This window comes from Labeo rohita, chromosome 7 (assembly GCF_022985175.1).
Source record: "Labeo rohita strain BAU-BD-2019 chromosome 7, IGBB_LRoh.1.0, whole genome shotgun sequence".
NCBI classification, from domain to species: Eukaryota; Metazoa; Chordata; class Actinopteri; order Cypriniformes; family Cyprinidae; genus Labeo; species Labeo rohita.
Genome location: NC_066875.1, coordinates 27,388,896 through 27,403,435, shown reverse-complemented (window position 1 = coordinate 27,403,435; position 14,540 = coordinate 27,388,896). Strand labels below are relative to the sequence as shown.

Here is a 14,540-nt window from a genome sequence, read left to right as displayed (position 1 = left end):
ATGATCTCTCTTATTTATTCACATTAAAACATTGAAATTATTCACATTTTCTGGAAGGGGTTCTCAAACTTGATACTGTAGACAGACAGAGAGACAGATACATACATACATACATACATACATACATACACACACACATTTTAAAACAATCTTACTGACCCCAGCCTACATATAGATTGATAATTATGAAGCATTGTAGAAATCTATATGAAGTTCTAACCAGTTCCTGAAATCCTGGGTCTGCAGGAGAAAGGTAAGGAATCCTCTGCTCTCCCAGTTCCTGTAAAAGCCTCCGCCTCTGTAGAAATGACAAAAAACAAAATTACAAATACATTAAAAAAAAAATGTATCCTTTAAAAAGCAGTGTATATTCAATGTTTTCTCAGCACACCATGAGTATTTTCATGAAGCAGCATATTAGAACGTCCATTCTGGGCTTTATTATATTTCTATTCACACATCTACAAAATTAAAAAGCTCCAAAAGAGGAAAAGTTCACGCACTTTCACAAGTACCTCATCCCAGTCAGAGCACTTTTCCCAGAACCCTCTGCTGCCATCCCATAGTGCTCCTGTTCATGGGCATCTCAAGTTTTTATGGCTCTAGAAGGCAGCAGAGGGTCTTCTCAAAACCACATAAACTACAGCCTTCTATGCGTCGTTCGTCTGTTAAAACTCAACCTGCTCTGCCCATCAAAGAGCGTTTCATTGGGCTGCATTCCATTCCAACCTGTAAATCCAACAGCAACCGACATAAAACTCCGATACCCAAATAAATTTCACAAGTGCACCCACTCCGACATACACGTCCTCTATTTTTTCACCACAGGTGCAAGAGAGACCGCTTTCTCTCACCCCGCTCAGGTGGGACGGCGGGGGGTGTTACATCAGTGACCCCGATCCGGCCTCCACGCCCGATACCCCCATCAAGCAGCGCGGCAGAATGGCCACGCTGTTCCCTTAAGAACGTAGACGCACAGCAGAGACGTTAACGGAGAAAGAGGGCCATATATATGCCCTATATTCCCTGACATTTACTGAGACCGAGTTTCACATTTCAGCCATGTTAATAATGGCAGTGTTTTCACATGGGAAGGGCTTTTTGTGAGTGCGCCGAGCGGCTAGACTTCGCCCAAATGGGTCTTGACTTTTAGAGTAAAATAAAATGTCCTGTTAATAACATTAAAGTAAAGGCATTAAAAAGGTTACGTCCTGATTTGAGAAAGGACACGGGTGCACGTGCGAGAGTGTGCGGATGTGTTAGCGAGTGGAAATAGGGCTGTATAACCGTTAAAGTTACTGCAAGGTTTTGCAATAACGGCACAAGGAGACTCTTGAGAAAAAGATGCTCTGGAGGGTTCGGTTCAGACCCGATCTGGACTCGATTCTTCTGGTTATTTCCGTTAAACCAAAACAATAAAAAGAAAAAGAACAGGCATACTGTCAAACAGAAAATCTACAAAACAAAATAACATGCACTATTCATGGACAGTCTTGACTTAAAGGCCTGAGAGAGACGAAAGGAAGGGAGGAATAAGGTGAAGAAAAAGGGCGAGAATGAGACAAAGTGGATGCGTAGAAGGAAGAGAGATGAACTGACAACTTGACACACACTCATTGTTGGTGTCAAAATTTATCTCTTGACAGAAGCGATGGGTATTTAAAAAAAGGCCAGTGGATTTGTGTGTTTGTGTGGTTTTTTTCTGCCGGTGGCAATGCTTGGTTGCTCTGATGTGCAAACACAATCCAATGCGCACACACACACACACACACACACAGCTGGTCTGGACAGCGCAGTTTCTGGTCTAGTCTTGAGGAGCAGTGGCCTGTCACGCAGATGTCAAATACATCAAGTCGTTCACAAATTCCAAAGAAAAAAAGAGACAGGCCCATTCTACTCCACAGATGAGCCTAAGCGAGTGCTCTTTTCTCTCTCACACAACATTCATGCACGTAAATAAATAAAGAAAAAAGGGTTGCATTCAAACACACAATCACTCAAACCAAACTAACAGCTTTTCTCTTAGATAAGAAATGCCAGTCAGTCAAAGATAAACAACATATATTTTTGTAGTTCTAAAGACTACAAAACATATATATATATATATATATATATATTTATACACACACCCATATTTATTTATGTATTTTTGGCAGTACCGTAAATACACCTAAAGAGGCTACAAAGTTACCTTTGATTGTCCGTGCCAAAACACCAAATGCAATTATACTGATTTAAGTTTAACAAATGATTAAAAAACATTTTTTCACAACACTGAAATTTGCCATTCTGGAAAAGAAGGGAAAAAACTTGGAGATAGCTGGAAAGAATTAAAACAGTAAATTGATGATAATAATAATAAAAATAAAAAAAAAATGGTGCAGGCAGTAAAAATGGGCAGATCAAGTACAAATCTGAGCAACTGGAAATATAATATAATATAATTTTATATATATATATATATATATATATATATGAAATATTAAAACATAATATATTAAAAAATAAAAATATAATATAATAATACTCAAATAATATATAATAATTACTAATATACAGATATAGCTATAGATATTGATACAGATACACATATAGATATATCAGTAGAAATGGCTGCATTTTTTCCATATATTTATCCATACATTTATCCATATATATCATAAGTCCAGCAAAAGCAGCAATATTGTGAAATATTCTTACTATTTAAAATAACTGCTTTTTATCTGAATATATTTAAAATTTTAATTTATTCCTGTGATCAAAGCTACATTTTCAGCATCTTTACTACTGTCTTCCTGTCATCACATGACATAATATGCTGAAGAAATTATAGAAATGAACACTTTTATGAATACTTTATAAGCAAGGATGCTTTAAATCGATCAGAAAGACATTTATAATGTTACAAAAGATTTCTATTTCAGATAAATGCTCTTCTGAACTTTCATCAAAGAAACCTGAAAAATCTAAGCTGTTTTTGACATAATAATAATAGTAATAATAAATGTTTTTTGAGCTGCAAATCAGAATATTAGAATGATGTGACTGGAGTAATGATGTTAAAAATTCAGCTTTGAAAAGAGGAATAAATTACATGTTAAAACATTCAAACAGAAAGCAGTTAGTTTAAATAGCAAAAATGTTTAAAAATGTTGCTGTTTTTGCTGTACTTTGGATCAAATAAATGCAGGCTTGGTGAGCAGAAGAGACTTCTCAACATTGCTCAACATTAAAAATCTTACTGTTCAAAAACTTTTGACTTTTTTTTTTTTTCCAATTGCAAGTATTAGTGCTGTAAAAAAACACTTAGTACACCCCATTAAAAATCTGTAATTGAAGAATTTGGGAATTGAACATTTCATGTAAAATGTAAAAATAATAATTTCAATGGTGCAGCCAGCCAGTGAAGACATTAACAGAGCAAGCACAAATCTGAGTGAATCTGAGCAGAAAAAAAAAATATCTTACAGTTTAACCCTGTAAGTGTTTGCCAACACATCTGAGAGTTTCACTACGTATACATGTGTCTGGAGGTATTGAGATCCATGTGTGTAATAGAGCCAGTGTTTGGCGAGTACACGGTTGGAGCTTGTGTGTCACTAGTTACTGAGCTCCTTTTCCCCTGCTGAATCAAGCACTCCGACAGCTCACCTGTACAACATCAAACGCAAACATGGAGGCGGACACAAACATCAAACACACTTCCTCCACGTCTCCTATTTGTCAGACAGTTGCGGAATGTGTTCTGTGGGTGACGGCGGTACAAGCGGACAGAAGCAGGAGGAAGAGCAGGGGATGTCCTCCTTGAAGAGAAGGGAATGAGAAAACGGACACACCTGAGCAAACAGAGCCGTTTACCTCATGCTAAAGGCTTGTGTGTGACTGCATCGAACCTGCCTGTGAGAACACACCACATAGGTGCCATGACACACGCCCGTGGACCCGGCTCAATCACACTCACGGCCGTGCTAAAGTGGAAATGTAGTCAGAGTGACAGCATCTCCAAGTAACAGGAAAGAGTTTCCATCATGTTAAAAAGATGTGAACACCACAGAGGAGGTTCAGCTGACAGCCAGATGATCCATGCGGCAAACTCACGGTTAGCTCATCTCAAACAGGACGGTCCTATGGAAACAGACACTACATTACTGACCATTCAGATCTGGCCAACTGAAGTGAGGCTCAATGAAAAGTCTGAGAAAAGTCTGAGAAACTGCGGGTTCACTTGGTCCTGAGCCTTCAGCAGCAGAAGCTCTGGATCTGATACGGAAATTTTCCAGAACAACACCGCAATTCCCATAGAGTGCTGCAGCAATGAGTATGAATACTTGGAAACTAGTTACCATTTCTGAACTTCCTTTTCCATTGTCCCAAAGTCAGTGGGTTTTTTGAATGGGTTCTTGGTCGAATGCCTGAAATAAGGTCTGTTGTTCATACAAGCTTAAGATATTTTCACAACAGAAAATGCATTAGTGATACCTCAATGACTTTTGAAGCTTTTATGTGTATTAAAGGTGCAGTACATAATACTGACAGCTTGAAGTTCAAATGGGTAGTGCAATCCAAATTCTAAATATTGTTTCTCCCAGCCACTTCTCCAGCGAGTTGTCAGATCGAGGAAACGCAACCGGAATGAGTGCAGTTAACAATGGAGAGTGATGAGCCTTACACTTGATTTTTCCTTGTTTAAATATTCCTCTGGTCTCAGAGCTTTTTAGATAAACGCCAAGGCTTCTTAGCTCGGGTAGAATCTGCAATCTCTGATTCAGTTCATTTGCTGGCTTCAGTGGATGCGAAATGCTGTTTTCCACTCTCTGGTTCCCATGCTGTCAAAACACTAGTGGTTAAACTGGCAGTGGGCGGAATCACAAAGACCAAAACAAAAACAGGCATTCCAACATCGAATGCACATTTTCAAAGTAGAATAACTGGCTTTAGCATTGATTTTCGAAGAAACGTGAACTTAGCATGTTTCCTAAATATCCACGAATGTATTATGGCGTTTTTATGTTTTAGTAGAAGAAGAGAAGAAATTGTTAAATAAAGTCTATATTTTTGTTTTCTTCGCACACAAAAAGTATTTTCGTAGCCTCATAAAATTACAGTCGAACCACTGATGTCATATGGACTATTTTAACAATGTCCTTGCTACCTTACTACCTTTCTCGGACTTAAATGTCTGTAACTGGGGCAGCGGTGGCCCAATGGTTAGGGAGTCAAGCTTGTAATCGAAAGGTTGCAGTTTCGATTCCCAGGTCTGGCAGGGATTGAAGGTGGAGGGAGTGAATAACCAGTGCTCTCTCCACCCTCAATACCACGACTGAGGTGAGATCCTTGAGCAAGGCACCGATACCCCAACTCCGCCCCCGGACTCCGCAGCGATAGCAATATAGCTGCCCACTGCTCCGGGTGTGTGTTCACGGTGTGTGTGTGTGTGTTCACCGCTGTGTGTGTGCACTTGGATGGGTTAAATGCAGAGCACAAATTCTGAGTATGGGTCACCATGCTTGGCCTCACATCACGTCCTTTCCTTTCCTGTCTATGCAGGGTCAGAAGGTCTTACGTGTTTGGAAAGACATGAGGGTAGTAATTAAGGACAGAATTTTGATTTTTGGGTGAACTGTCACTTGAACTGTCCCACCTGCCAAGTGCCAACACACCACCAACATGCGGCCTGGCTGAACATTCAATGTGCACTTTTTTTGTTGGTGGGGCAGTAATAAACCTGAAAGGTAACAAATACCACTATGTTACCATTAATATGAATACTGACAGTAAACAAAGATATTTACCCTAATTCCATATAGAATCCACATAGAGAGCCATAGAATTGGTCCGTCAATTTTTTTTTTTTTTTTCAATAAATTTGGCACCAATAGCCTCATGGGCAGTGCGTCGACATATAGCGCTGTTGCGCTTTGGATGATCCTGTCTCCCCTCTCTCTCCTGCTTCCTGTCTGCATACTGTCCTATCCTAATAAAGGCAAAAAAAAGGCCAAAAATAAATCTTAAAAAAAAAAAACTGTCAATAAATAAGTGTGATCTGACTTTCATTACAATTTTTGGCAGATCAGTTAGATAGACAGATAGATAGACAGACAAATTTTGGGTGATATTTTACAGCATTTTTCATCCAAAAAAAGTACAGCTAGGCCAGAAACTGTCACACAGAGTTTAAAACTACTAATGTGCCAACTAAGACACGGATCATCTATTAGCTTTAAACACCATACACATATTACACCTGCTTAAACACACACCAAAGCAACTCACACACTCTCACACATCAGAAGCTTTAATGTCACACGACACTCTCCGCATGCCTTTTCCACTTACTCTCATTCACTCTCTCTGGTAAGGTCTTTAGCAGGTGTAAGCCTGCGACTGAAGCCCAGGTTCTCAAATCAATCATTTGAAAGTATTTAAACATGCACACATGAGAGTTGCTCCACTGCCTGCCTGATGTGCAACACACAGCCCTGGGCTTAAGTGCTTTTCAGGGTGTGTGTGTCAACATCTATTTCACACTCGTCCTCATCTAAAAGCAGAAAAAGATGTTTCTGTGACCGATCACGTCACAAGCTGCCAAGACAGGAGAAAGAGGAGAGAAAAAGAGGTCAAAGGTCAGACACACTGACGGAGTTACACACACAAGCAGAAAAACACACAGGCGCGGGGTCAGTCTATGGCACACTAGTCACTACGTTAGATAGCAAACATCAATATTGAGATTATGTTGATGGAAAGGATGGTTTAGCATTAACCTGCAGATTAGACTACACACGTCTGTTTTGCAACGTTTGTACTGATCAAAGTGAAATGTTGACACATACAGTACACTACCATTCAAGGACATTTGTGAACGCACATTAAAGGCTGATACGAAATAAGAAATCATTGAATGAAGTCGTTATTTTGGGGGAATTTCGGGCACAAAAAAAGTATTTTGTAGCTTCTTCAAATTATGGTTGAACCACTGATGTCACATGGACTATACCTTTTTGGGATTCGAACGTGTCAGTTGTGTTGCTGTCTATGCAGGGTCAGAATGCTCTCGAATTTCAATGTTTGGAACAACATGAGAAAGAGTTTCTCTTTAAGATATTTAAGAGTGTCTGTTCTGGGGAGCAGTCATGTACTTAAGTTACCCATCAACCCTCACTTCTGTGTCTCAATCTCTCCTTTTCCCTCATCTCTTTTGTTCACCTGTTCAAGCCTTCTGTTTCTCTGTCACTTTCTTTCTCTTTCACTCTCTCCCTCCTTGCATTCCTCCTACAAAATCAATATCTTGCTGTAAAGTGCAGTGAGCCCCTGGGAGGAGGCTGCTGTTGTGGAGGTCGGTGGAAGTGGGGCGTCCTCCAAGGCTCTCCAACGGACATGGAGTCAAGGACAGTGTCCGGCCTAGACCTGCTGCCCCCTCTCTCTCTTTCCTCTGCAGGAAGGATCAATAAGCGGGTGAGGCGTTAAATTTCAGCTAGCGGGAGCGTCACGCTCGTTTGGCCCAGCTGAGTGATGGAGCATGCTTGCCCTGCTCTGAGCGTTTCAAGCTGAAAAGAACAGGAGCTGGGATCTTCCTACAATAAACAACTCAATAACATTTAGGCACACTGGTGTATGATGTTTTAAAAGCGTTCCTGTCAACCTGAGCTAAAGAATGTAAGGGACTGTGCTGTAGACTCACATCTGAAAATCCCAGCGTGACACTCTGATTATTTCGTTCTCAGTGGTTCAAACAATAAATCAGATCATTTTACCACTGCTGTCAGCTGTTCCCTGGCACTGTGAATTAAGACGTGGGTATCTCTTCGGTATTTTACAGCACAAATAGAGCCATGAAATATGCGTTAAGAATAAACTGATCAGACATAAAAATCAACAAAACATTGCAACAAAAATGCATTTTTGTAAAACGGAATGCACAATTGAATGACTGAATGAATGAATGAATGAATGAATGAATAAATGAACAATCAAATGAATGAATGAATGAATGAATGAACAAACAACTAAATAAACAATCAAATGAATGAATGAATGAATGAATGAATTAAACAACTGAATGAATGAATGAATGAATGAACGAACGAACAACTGAACGAATGAATAAATGAACAAATGAACAAATGAATGAATGAACAAATAGAATAAATGATTTAACAAATAAATGAAAGAAAGAATGAATAAATGAAAGAATAAATGAAAAAATGATTTGAATAAACAACTGACTTAATGAATTAATGAAAAAAAGAATAAACAATTGAATAAATGAAAAACTGAATAAATGAACTAATAAACAACTGAATGAAGGAATAAATGAACGAATGAATGAACAAATGACTGAATGAACAAACTGAATGAATGAACGGACGAATGAATGAACAGTTGAATTGAATGAATGAATAAACAACTGAATGAATGAACAAATGAATTAATTAATTAATTAATAAACGATTGAATAAATGAACAATTGAATGAATGCATAAAAACAGAATGAATGAACAAATGAATTAATGAATGAATTAATAAATGATTTAATAAATGAACAATTGAATGAATGAACTACTAAAGAAATGTATGGAGTAAATGAAGAATGAATGAATGAATGAATGAATGAACAAACTGAACGAACAAATGAATGAACAAATGAATGAATGAATGAACAAACAAACAAATGAACAACTGAATGAATAAATGAATGAATAAATGAACAAAAGAATGAATGAAAGAATGAATGAACGAATGAATGAACAAACAAACAACTGAATGAATTAATGAATAAATTTTTTGAATAAATACAAATACGTATTGAATAAATGAACAACTGAATGAATGAATAACCTCAAACAACTGAATGAAGAAATAAATGAATGAATGAATGAACAAAATGAATGAATGAATAACTAAATGAATGAACAACTGAATGAATAAAACAACAAAGAAAAATTAAATGAATTAACGAATTAATAAATGATTGAATAAATGAACAGCTGAATGAATGAACAAACTAATAAACAACTGAATGAACAAACAACTGAATGAATGAATAAATAAACAATTGAATGAATGAACAAACAACTGAATGAATGAATGCATGCATGCATGAATGAACGAACAAATGAATAAACAACTGAATAAATAAATTAAATAATGAATGAGTAAATGGAGAAATGAATAAATAAACAAATGAATTAGTGAATGAAAGAATAAAAGAACTGAACTGAAAGAATGACTGAACAGCTGAAAGATCGAATGAACAACTGAATGTATGAACGAATGAATGAATGAATGAATGAATGAACGAACAAATGAATGAACGAATGAACAACTGAATTAATGAAAGAACAAACCAAAAGAATGAATGAAAGAATGAAATGAATGAATACAAGCTTGGTGTTGCTAAGATTTTGAAAATGTTAAAAAAAAAGTCTCTCCTGCTCAATAAGGCTACATTTATTTGATCTAAAGCAAAGAGAGTAATATTCTCAAATATTTTTGCGATTTTAAAAAATATATAAAAATGTAGTAAAATATAATTTATTCCTGTGATGGCAAAATTGAATTTTCAGCAGCCATTACTCCAGTCTTCAGTGAACCATTATCCTTGAGAAATCATTTTTATATTATCAGATGCTCAAGAAACATTTCTTACTATCATAAATGTTAAAAATAGCTGTTGCTTAATATTTTTGTTAAAACTTTTTTTTTAGGATTCTTTGATGAATTAAAAATATGGCAATTGGATGAAACAGAAATCATTTGTAGCATTCTCGATGCTTTTACGGTCACTTTTGATTCATTTTATGTGTCCTTGTTGATTGGAAAATAAATGTAGTTTTACACTTTAGCAGGTTACCTGCATAATTTTCATATGTGTAAGAAAATGGTCACTGAACTATAAATTTTGAACCACAACTGAAATGAATCAGGAAAATGCTTAACCGTACAAGTTCACATTTTACAATCTACAGCCTAGCCACTCTCTCCTCCTTCTCACCACCAGACCCATGATGTCCCCTCGCGTTTAGACGATTTCCAAACGGATTCTGGGAGGACGACTTGTCTGAACAGCATTAGTCAAATCCAAGAGACATGGCAGGAGGAAGCTGCCTTTTTTTAACTCGTCGGGAAAAAAATCTTGTTGCTTTATTTACTTCTCCTTCAGTCAGGGCGAACAAAGAGAATATTCTACCAGGGACTGAATAACTTAATCCTCTTTCCTCCCTCCGGCAGGAAGTCGGGCAGTGACAGACAGATTAACACAGATGATGTTTGCAAACCCACCCATTTGAAAATGTAATTGCTGGTGGCATATTGAACAGTCTGCTTAAGCACTTAAGTTCATATGAGACCAGTGAAACAGAAGTGACACTAACACGATAGTGTGTGTGTGTGTGTGTGTGTGTAGGAGAGAGCATGTGGGGTGTGTTTTGGGGCGGCTCGCTCACCAGCGAACTGGAACACTGTTACTGTCATGTGCCCAGCGTACTGTGCCACTAAGAATTAAAGCCAATCAGAAGGGTTAACAGGGCGGAGCGGGGCAGGTCATGCTCCTGGGCTCTTTACAGCATCACAGAGGCAAGAGAAGCCATCATAGAACGGCCTCACCCTATAAAACACTACACTTTAACATCTGCTGAAAGAGGGGGAGGTAAAAACAGATACATTCATGATGTCCAGCTGCCACCTAGTGACAAATCCCTGGCCCAATAGTTGGAGTATCACAACAGGAACGGATGCAGAGGCCCATTTCTCTATTAACTAATTTCTCCGTTAACGATGCCTCTTATCTTTACGCTAGTTTTCATTTTTAAGCTAACTACTCTATTTCTAGTCTCAATCGATCAGCCAAGAGAGACTGCCTGGTATTTAAATTCACACTACACTTTGAGAATACAAAAATTTCATTGGACATCACAACAACCAGGATATGATGTCATAGCTTCTGTTTTTAATAAACTATAGGGGTTATGCACAACAGATTTCCATATTCTGGTCTCGTTGCTTCCTGTTCACGTTTTGCATATGCCTTTACTCAAGATGCCTTCAAAGTAGATAAGAAAGATGATCATAACCAATGTAAATCACATATGTGGATTTATATATACGTTTTTTTGTATTTTTATTCTTTTCACGAACATTTAGATATAAAAATCTAATAAAATGTCAAAAATCTTAAACAGCTAGCTGGTTTAACAGATTACCTTAAAACTGCATAGATTTCACCAATATTTAATGTCGATGAAGCGATCAGACCCATTTTCCAAGTTTAACATATATCCTATTAGAAATAATAATAAATTCAAAATGTGTAAATCTTCAACATTTGAAACTGGAATGAAATGAGAATTCACCCTATCCATTTAAATGCATGCTATTGATCTTATTGTGAACTATTCATCCATGCATAAGTTTCTCTCATTTTTTATCAAAATTGATCTTCCAATGAAATGCTAAACTTATGGTGACAAACTTCTCCATCATTTAGTTCACTTAAACCCTAACATTTACTTGTAATCGACTGCAAGCTCACATTCAGATCTGCCTCCGTCCAATCAACAAGTGATGGAAAGAGCCAACCTATATATATTTTTTTTACCAGTCTTTTGCACTCAGATATACATCACAATACAGAAAACCATATCAGCACCTTCCTTACATCAATAATAAATCATAAATAAATAACAAATTCAAAATGTGGAAATCTAGTTTCATCGATCATAGTTCTCTGAACTTGAATTTACAAGCAGGAACTTCTTCAAATCAATTAAAATTAATAAGTGAAGTTGTGAAGAACTAAGTGACCATATACAAGCCCGTTGCCGCCACTGAATAAAAAAGATAATTGCAACCTTTTTACATCTTTTACGAGTTTACATCGTGCAATTGCGAGTCATAAGGTCCGAATTGCGAGACAAACTGACTTTTTTTCTCAGACTTTGTTTATAATTCTGACAAGCAATTGCAAGTTATTAAGTGAGAATTGTGAGATGTGTAAACTCGCAATTCTGAGTCTTTTTTTCCCCCTCAAAATTGGACTTTAAAATTTGAAATTGCGAGTTCATATCTCAAAGTTCTTAGAAAAAAAAAGTCAGAATTGCGAGATACAAGCTCACATTTGCAGAAAAAGTCAGAATTTTGAGTTTATATCTTGTAATTCTAACTTTATAATTTGCAATTGCGAGTTTGTATCACAATTCTTAGAAAAAAAGTTAGAATTGTAAGTTTATATCTCACAATTATGACTTTATAACTTGCAATTGCAAGTTTGTATCTCACAATTCTGACTTTATAACTCACAATTTAAAAGTCAGAATTTCAAGTTTAAATCTCACAATTCTGAGGAAAAGTCTGACTTGTGAGTTTGTATCATGCAATTTTGAGGAAAAAAAGAGTCAAAATTGTGAGATAAAAAGTCAGAATTTTGAGTTTATATCTCACAATTTTGACTTTATAATTTGCAACTGTGTGTTTGTACCACAATTCTGAGAAAAAAAAAAGTCAGAATTGTACGTTTATATCTCACAGTTCTGAGGGGGAAAAAAAAAAATTCAGACTTTTTGTATAATGTAAGTTTGTATAATGCAATTTTGGGACAAAAGTCAAAATTGTCGCAATAATCTTTTTTATTTTGTCATTCAGTGGCAGAACTCTGTTTACCCCTAAATTAGAATATTACCTAAATTAGATATTAAAACCAGATCCTCAGATTAACTCGAGTTTAATCTGAAAACAAAGCACACTATCTGTGTCACTACAGACATCAGATATCAAATGTAAGTGCCCTATATGAGGCAGCAGAAGGATGAGGAAATGATGATGAGCGCAACAGCATCCCCTTTAGCCTTTCCCTCCAACCGTCTCCTGTGCTCCATGATGAAGATGGAAGTGAAGCTAAGAGCGCCGTCACACTCCTCTAGTTAACACACACACACACTGAGGGGATAAATCAAGGTTGTAGAGTCGGGATGAACCATGTGTCAGCATGGGTCAGCCACACATTACACTCTCTTCAAAAACTATTCATCTTCAGTGTGTATTCAGTGGCTAGAGATAATTACTCCTGCTGACCTGCATAACACCACATGACCACTGGTCAAACCAGCTCAGGCGGAGGAGTCATGTGGGTAGAGAGGGGTGCGAGTGAATTATGGTCCTGTGGAGAGCAAAAGGACATGCCACTCAAACACACACAATCTGCACGGAGACTACACCACTGTACAGTGAAGGCATCAGATGGTAATACCATCCTACTTTGCGACTATAAAATAAAGTATTACTAAATTCATAAAGCTTAGGAATGCACAAGATATCAGTTATCAGTCAATATTAAAAATGTTAGCATTTATCATATTGGATATTTAAAGGGATAGTTCACCCAAAAATTTAAATTCTGCCATAAATTATTAACCCTCATGTCGATCCAAACCCGTTCATCTTCTGAACACAAATTAAGATATTTTTGACGAAATCCAGGAGCTTTCTGACCCTCCACAGATATGGTCAAGGCACAGAAATGTAGTAAGGACGTCATTAAAATAGTCCATGTGACATCAGTGGTTTAACCGCAATTTTCTGAAGCTACTAGAATATGTTTTGTGTGCAAAGAAAACAAAAATAACGACCTTATTTAACAATTTCTTCTCTGCTGAGACAGTCCACCACCATTATGGGCTTGTTAAGTGATTTTATTTTCATTTATTTATACTGTCATTGTCTGGCTATCTGGGATTTCGTTATGGAGTTAAAGGGTAGGATTATAACTTTTGGGTAGTATTCTATCACACTGTGTAGTACCGTTTGTTGTTTTCTCGTGTCATCTGATAGAGCGTTTGGACCCGGAAGTCACAGAAGAGCTTGACATCAGACTTAACAAGTTGATTGAGAGTACCACGGCGCATACGTGTGCATTCCTCTGCTTGTAAACAAGGAGGGTTAGAAAGCTCTCAGATTTAGTCAAAAATATCTTCATTTGTGTTCTGATGATGAACAAAGGTCTTACAGGTTTAAAACAACATGAGGGTGAGTAATTAATGACAGAATTTTCATTTCTGTGCGAACTTTCCCTTTAATTGTGCATGGTCAATTTGTACGTTTAGATTATCTGTGCTATCATCTAATGCTTATTTAAATGTAGTCTTTAAAAGCACTAATAATTTTAAAAACTTCAAAATAAAAATTCATTGTAAAATTAGGATACCTAAATGGACTAGTAGAATTTAAACTATTAATAATTAAAAAAAAATTTTGGATAATCGGCCAGAATTTTAATATCACTGCATCTCTACTTTACCATGGTATACTTATGATACCATACTCCAAGAAAACCAAGTTAGGTCCAGCACTGATACTTCAGACCACAAGGAACGTTTTACTTTCTTCTGTGGGACATGAGAAATAAGGAGACATTGAAACATTTCTAACATTTCTAATCTAAGTTCTTTTTTTTAATCCATCTATCCAAAAGATCAAATGACCACCAAAAATGTTTTGTTACCAACATTCTTTATAATATAGAATGAAAGATGACAGCTATATGACAG

At 36.7% G+C, this 14,540-nt stretch overlaps 1 protein-coding gene across 1 annotated transcript in view; it reads right to left on the bottom strand.

The window, feature by feature from the left end:
- The window catches only part of fto (FTO alpha-ketoglutarate dependent dioxygenase), a 166,393-nt gene that overhangs the window by 131,982 nt on the left and 19,871 nt on the right, over window positions 1-14,540 (bottom strand). Inside the window, exon 2 of the mRNA XM_051114696.1 lies at window positions 221-298. Within this exon, the coding sequence (XP_050970653.1) occupies window positions 221-298 (78 nt within the window). The remainder of the gene's footprint in view (window positions 1-220; window positions 299-14,540) is intronic.